General features: G+C 37.6%; 1 protein-coding gene across 1 annotated transcript; it reads left to right on the top strand.

Annotated features, from left to right (window-relative positions):
- Nucleotides 1-2,898: 2,898 nt before the first annotated feature.
- LOC126783317 (protein LIFEGUARD 4-like) lies at nt 2,899-4,299 on the top strand. Its single transcript, XM_050508770.1, has 4 exons — nt 2,899-3,221; nt 3,312-3,425; nt 3,617-3,774; nt 3,868-4,299. The coding sequence occupies exons 1-4, from the start codon at nt 2,972-2,974 to the stop codon at nt 4,069-4,071; spliced, it is 726 nt and encodes a 241-aa protein (XP_050364727.1). The 5' UTR covers nt 2,899-2,971; the 3' UTR covers nt 4,072-4,299.
- The last annotated feature ends 3,325 nt before the right edge of the window (nt 4,300-7,624 follow it).

Raw genomic sequence — 7,624 nt, forward strand, 5'->3', positions numbered from 1 at the left:
TCTTAGTTCTTAGCTTGAGAAAAACAGGATAACAGAGTAGAAACACTGGCGGGGCAAGTGGGGTGTCAACAATGGTTTAGGGTTTAGAGATTTTTCCCTAAACTCTACGCCACTGATTTTTAGAATGTATTAAAAATTTTAGTGTTATCTTAACCAAAGTATCAAATATTAGTCCAAATATTAACATATATGCCCCTATAGAAATTTAAAATACATGCTACATGTCAATATGCCTCCATAAAAGCAATTTCCTGAGTCCGCTACTAAAATATTTTATCTTTCACTAAATCTTTACCCTTCGATGGGCATTGTATAACATTATCTTAGAATCGCATGCATCTCTTTTGGGATTAAAACTCTCAATTTTAGAGATGAAGATATGCCATGGTAATATCAATTAGAGACATATACATGCATTAACATCACTATTTAACCAACAAGCAATAACTAAAGATATCTAGGAGCGAACAAGCAACACTATGCAACACAAATCAAATACAAATGTATAAGTGAATAAATGAATTTAGCCACAATGCAAAAACCTCTTTGAGGAAAAAAAAACACTGTGATTTGTAAATGAATTTAATCTCAAATCCTTTACAATCAAACTTGTCTGGTTTTGTAACACAACCAGAAGATTTCACCAAGTAGCACTATACCACTGCTATTGTTCTAGACACCTTAGTTCTATACCACAACTAAGAATAAGAACAACCTACTCTAACACAGTAGGAGTTATTGAGCAACTCTTTATCACAGTTGCAACCTCTTTAGGAGAACAAGAACTCTTTATCACAGTCTTGATCTCCACACAGGTTTACTCTTCACGTTTTTGACTGATGTTGCAATATTTTAGACTTCTGTGTTCTTCACAAATCACACAAGCACACTAGATGCAAGATGAGTTTGTTCCAGAATTCTTAACACTCTAGGATGTACATAGCCTGATCAATGCTTGCACAAAACATCAAACAGAGATATATATACTTGAACAAAGAGAAAGAACTAGCATCTATTAACTACAAAAGAAACCTATATATCTGTTGCCAAGGTTAAGGCATAATAGCAGGGGACATGTTTTCAAAAAAGAAAAAAAAGTATTTGTAGAAGCAGAACAACATGGAATATGTTTCCAGAAAATAAAATTCCATTATCAAATTGAACCAAACAAGGATAATGTCACAAATCCTTGAATCTCGAACTCCCCCACAATTATAGGCTCCCCCATAAACGATAATCACAAACAATTTTACTAAGAATGGACACAGTTAGATAAGAGACAGAAAGATCTCACATGGTTCGAGTTTTGCACAGTTCCTGAGTTGACTAGGAAAGTCAATACCTTCATTCTCACCCATTGGCATTCATATTCAACTCATTGAAGCATAACCTGCAAAACTCAAAAGAATACAAACCAACCAGATATGCACATTAGGGCTGGACTCGGTGCTAACGGTTCGGTTTATGAGCACTAACCGAAAACCGACACCGAATTTTTAGTTTCATGTTTTCCACTGAAACCGAAAAATATACATAGAAACCGCGGTTTCGGTTAACCTATAATTCGGTTCGGTTTCGGTTTTGTTTCGGTTATAAAACCTAATATCCTTATTGACATTTCGTACTTGACTAGTGAAAATAAAAAGATTAAAAGTGAAGGAGTAAGCTACAAGTTCAATACTTTAATTAAGTTATATTCACCAAATATCAAAAACTCAAATATTAAGTAAACAAAAATAGTGTTTTGCTAAAACACAACAAGTTAACTAAAATAAACATTAACTCCATGAGTTTCATCACCGGATGTTCAGACTTGTCTTAACATGAGGGCTAGTTGACAAAACCCAAAAACATTACATTAGATCTCTGCATGCATAATTGTACATATACAAAAATCAAAATCATATATTACCTTGTACAAAATCACATATCTATACATGTATATATTTATTACCAAATTTATGTTTTACATAAGCACCCAATCGATTACATATGTTCATCAAATACAAGTTATAACCTTAAATGTCAATTCTCGGTTCGGTTCGGTTTCCACCGGTTTTTTGAAAGCATGAAACCGATAACCGGCACCAATTACTTGGTTTGGTTTGGTTTTCGACACCGACGCGGTGATTCCGTTCGGTTCCGGTTTCTCGGTTTCGATACGGTTCAGTTATGGCCGGTTTCGGTTTTTTCGGTGTCAAAAAGTCCAGCCCTAATGCACATAACCATGAAATAATGAAGTTGGAGAATATAGGGGTTAGTTTCCATCATTTCCCTTCTCTAAATAACAAAACGAAATTTAAATGATCAGACTATTTTGTGTTTATGCACTTACAAAATAACTGAACATTACTAATAAACAAAGATGTTCAAAATCAACCGAAATGTGTTTCTTTTAAAAATTGGAACCAGATAGAAATAACAAACAAACACTAGCATATTTCAAATTCTCCCCCCATTGAATATGACTGCCTATGAGTTCCAGCTTGGCCAGCGTGCGGAATGCAACTTGAATATGTCTATATTTTCATAATCATTACGATATGATAAGCCTTATCACTTAATTCCACTTCACATACCACTTAAAAAAACAGAGGTAGGCTGAGGAATCAGACTAATTACAAACAGGTCAAAAAAATTGATGAGAAAGAACCAGAAAAATTTATTTTCGGCCTACCAAAATAAAACTATAAAAATTAAAATAAAATAAAAAATTGCCGAGCAGCCGAGGACCTTCGCACATCTTCAACGACTTCCTTCCCGATACCTATCCAGAACATTTCTGCACGTGTCACTAAACCGCCTCAATCTCACGCGTGTGTACCCGACCCATCGCGAAGCCTCCAAAAACCGCCCTTTACTTGATAAATACTCACGACTCTCTCGTTTCCCCTTCCCTCATTTTTCTCCAACCAACAAAATCCAACTCTCCAAAGATTCCGGCAACTCTTGATCGTCACTCCAACCGAAGATGTGGAACCAGCCCTTCCGGAAAGATGACGTGGAATCCGGAGCCCGGCCGCTCTACCCCATGATGCTCGAGAGCCCCGAACTCCGCTGGTCCTTCATCCGCAAAATCTACTCCATCATCGCCGTCCAGTTGCTCGCCACCATCGCCGTCGCCGCCGTCGTCGTCTCCTACCACCCCATCGCCCACTTCTTCGTCAGCACCGGCGCCGGCCTCGCTCTCTACATCGTCCTCATCATCACTCCCTTCATCGGTACTCCAACTAACTCGATCGATTTTCTTCTGGTGTTTGATTTGTGAGATTTGCTGTGAAATTAGGGTTTCTGATTTTGGTTTTTTGCAGTGTTGTGTCCGCTGTACTATTACTACCAGAGGCACCCGGTCAATTTCATCCTGCTCGGGATTTTCACCATCTCTCTTGCATTTACCGTCGGATTGACTTGCGCTTTTACCAGCGGTTAGTTGGTGCTCTTGATCTTTACCTCATTTGTGTTAATTTGAGGTTGGAAGTGTTTAATTTTGTTAAATTGAAGTCCAGGTTGAAATGATTTAGTGGAGTAAATAGGACTGTTACTGTGTAGAGTGTAATTTACAGTTGAGGGATGACATTGTAAAGTATTGTTACAATTTTGGTGAATTTGGAAACAGGGAAGGTGATATTGGAGGCTGCGATACTCACCGCCGTGGTCGTAATTGCTCTCACTCTGTACACATTTTGGGCTGCAAGGAGGGGCCAGGATTTCAACTTTCTTGGTCCGTTCTTGTCCGGCGCTTTGCTCGTTCTCATTGTGTTTGGTCTGATTCAGGTATGCTTTGGCTCGTACGGCCTAACTTGCTGTACATTTTGGATTCGATGTGTTCGGGTTTTTGAGGTGGTGATATGGATTTTTTGGTTGCAGATTTTCTTCCCTCTAGGTAAGCTCTCTGTGATGATATACGGGTGCTTGGCGGCGATCATCTTTTGTGGATACATTGTGTATGACACAGACAATCTCATCAAGCGCTACTCCTACGACGAGTACATTTGGGCTGCGGTCTCTTTGTATCTGGATATAATCAACCTGTTCCTTGCTTTGCTCACTATTTTCAGGAGTGCTGATTAGCTGAGAGTCAGAGTTTTGCTCTGTCTCAAATGTTTGTCCTGGTTATGGTGTAGGAGTAAATTGTGAGTGAATGTCACAAGGAAACTATAACTCTTGTTACTGTACATTGATGCATAGTTGATTACTTGATTTGATGGATAATCCTCTGGTTCTTTCCGGTACATAATGTGTGTCTAGTTGAATCATTACAGTTTTCTCATCAATATATGGAAGTTAAATCTTTTGCCTCATACGAGTATATAGCAATGATCCTTAGGCTAGTGTTTCATAAGCTTCCTAGTTGTATGTTTGCCTGTCGGGGTATGACAAACTTTAAGCTAGTGATCGAAAGTTTCCTACTTATATATTTTCCCTGTTGGAATAAGACCCATAGAGGAAGTCAAAATCATATTAGGATGTGGTTTCCATATGACCATGTATATGTCGGTTGGTTTTCCATATGTTGGCCGGAAGAAGGTTTCCGTTTTCTGTCCTGCCTTCTTATTTGATCTCCAGAGGCCTCATTTTATTAGACGTACAACCCCCCAACCAAGACACGAACTGATGAAGAGAGGCGATGATCCTGACTTCTATGGTCCTCTCTTGCTTTCAGGCTTGAAGGGCCTTGGCTTTAGCCTGATCCAAGCGTTGTTCCCACTGGGTAAAATTGGTATGATGATATACGGATTTGTGGCACTGAGCATCGTTACTTACGGCGTTGTGTACATGACCGGTCACCTCATGAAACACCACCGCTGCTTAGACTACGTTTTGGCTCTAGCGCGGACATCATTACTAGGATGTTAACATATCTTCCTCTGGTCTATCAAGTTTCTCAAGTACACAAAGTCTTCGATCCTTGAGAATCATTAGTTTTTTTTTTCTTTATACATATTTTGTAAGATGCTGCGTTGTGTTCTTTGATCTGTCGAGAATGTTATGATTTCTGTGAATATGTGATGGTCTTCTTTCCTCAGTGTTGCGTGTTTACGATTTCATATATTGCTAGTTGGTTGTTGGTGATGACTTTTGATGCCTTTTTTCGTGTTAATCAATTGAACTCTATACCAATATCACCCGAGGCAGCCACGGCCAAGTTCGATCAGTGCAAACCAGCACACTTGGGCTATAGTTAATTTCAGTTTCGTTATTTAGGGTTCAGGGTTCATGAGTTTATTGGGTTTAGGAGAGGCCAGATCATTTTGCTCTCACTCTGTTGCGCTACCAGGATGATGAGTTCCTACTTCCTAGTGGCTCCAGTCTGCCTGTACGTATGTTTTCTTCTTGAGTTTGTTCGCAGTGATGGTAACTGAGAAGCTGTTGCTTAACTAAGACTTACAACCTTCACTTGTGCATTTGGTCCTAGTTATGGTTTAGGTAAAATTGTGAATGTCATGACAAACAACTAATGGATGTTCTAAATTGAAGATTACTTGTAGGTCTGTGTTGTTGGAAAATGGTTAGAAAAACCATTTAAAACCAAATTTCAATTGATTAATTTAATTAAGTTAAACTTATAATTAATCAAAAATGAACATGGATTTAAGTTCTTCATAATGAGGGCTATAAAATCATATGTTTGTTTGTGTAATTTGGTTTGTGGGTGAATAAGAAATTGTCACTCAAATATGGCTACTTAGAATGAGGGAAATGTGTTTGTCCCACATTGGAAAAGAGAAGTGTTGAAATGACTTTATATAGAATCCATTGTGTATGAATTGTAAAGTGTGTAAGCCTTTTTATACCCTCTCGCGCACGCGCAGGGGTGCAAATCCCAGGTCACAAGGGAAACTCGTGTATGCCCGTGCGACCTGCGGACACGAATGCCTCACCGAATTGAGTGTCGGAACGCAGATTTTTTTTGCATTTCCGAAAATTCGGTTTTGACTTTTCAAATTCTTCTTTTGTAGTTATTGTGTGTTATGGAGAATTATAACATAATTGAAATCAGTGCCCTTGTAACATATGTAACTATAATATATGAATATTTTGATTTCTATAACAGCCATCTTATTTATTGCTGATTGCACATCCTCACTGTATAAATAGCCACCATCCTTTTATTGTAAAATCATCCCATTCGAAATACAATCATCTCCCACTCTCAAAATTCTTAGCTTTTCTCTGGTGATAGAAAGAGGTACTTTTCGAGTTCGTTAAAGGTTCTAGTTAGTAGTGCAACTTCCTAGAATCGTTTAGTCGTTATATCCTGGGAGACAAGCGCCAAGCATCCTTGCACCTGTAGAGGAGGCGTAAACGTCTTAAGGACAATGTGGTATCACACACGTCTCGACTACTTCTTCCATCACCAATCGTTAGGTATTTTGGTTGAATTACTTTTCGTGTTCTTCGTTATTAGAGTTACATGTTTAGTTTCTGTTTTATAATTATTTATAATTTAATTTATTAAATTATATATGTAATATATCACTGTTTTTATAACATGTGTACCATTGAGACATTGTTTCCTTAGACTCAGACTGTTAGTTTACTCTTTACCTTCTCTGTCTCAAATGTGAACCTGCTGGGATGTCAAGGTACCTTTGGTAACTTTGCCAGAATATGTTTAGCTATATGTGTCCCTGGGTTTGAGTGGCTTTGCTTTCATTTTAAACTTTAAATTTTGTGGTTTGGTACATTCAATGCAGCAGATTTCAAAAGAAAGAGAGGCAAATAATGAGATTTATGCATGTTAAAGAATGAAGTATAGTAGATAGGAACTAGTAAAGAATCAAGTAATAGAAGAAACTTATTATCTTCAGAGTTGGAAAAGAAGTAGCAGTAACTAGCCAGTAAAGACCGACTAAGTATTATGTATGTTCTTCATCTTCAGCTCAGTGCTACGTTTTCACAACTTCGTATATTAGTATAATACACTAGTTGTCTGTTGGTGATGACTTAATTTTTCATGCCTTTTGTTCGTGAATTCTTCTCTCATTGTTCATCCAATCGATTGCTCTAGAAAATCTACAATACACCCAAACGTCCTACTACTTTATCATCGATACCACCCGGCCAAGTTCACTACAGTTCCAACTCACTTTCAGAAACATTACCCCTCTTTTCACCCTCATTGCTTCGAATTTGATAAGAGAAGAAGACCATTTCATATTACGAGCACCATGGACTTGGAAGATAATTCCCCCCTTTCGGTTTTTATGTATGAGGCTTAAAACCTATGATCTATACCCAATTTTCTGCTTTCTTGAACAAGCCAGTCACCCTACTCTTCTTCTACAAAATTCATGCTTAATTACCATAATTACGTACCAATGTACACCAACCCATACGCTAAAGAGTAAAGACCAATCTTTAGCAATACTAGCCATATTTTAGTTAAATTTTAACAAAAATAGCTTAAAAGTCATTTTAGTTAGTCAATTTAGAAATACGTCTACATTATTTTATCTATTTTAGCTTTATTTGAACTCAAAGCATTCATTACATGACTAAAAAGTAGTTTATGTTTCAGGATTAAATAATTGTGTATTATTGAATGATATGGGGGCCTATATATAGGCATTACAAAACCACAATCCCGTAGGATTCGGAGTCCTAATCTATTACGAAGATG

The sequence above is a fragment of the Argentina anserina genome, chromosome 2 (assembly GCF_933775445.1).
Source record: "Argentina anserina chromosome 2, drPotAnse1.1, whole genome shotgun sequence".
Classification (NCBI taxonomy): domain Eukaryota; kingdom Viridiplantae; phylum Streptophyta; class Magnoliopsida; order Rosales; family Rosaceae; genus Argentina; species Argentina anserina.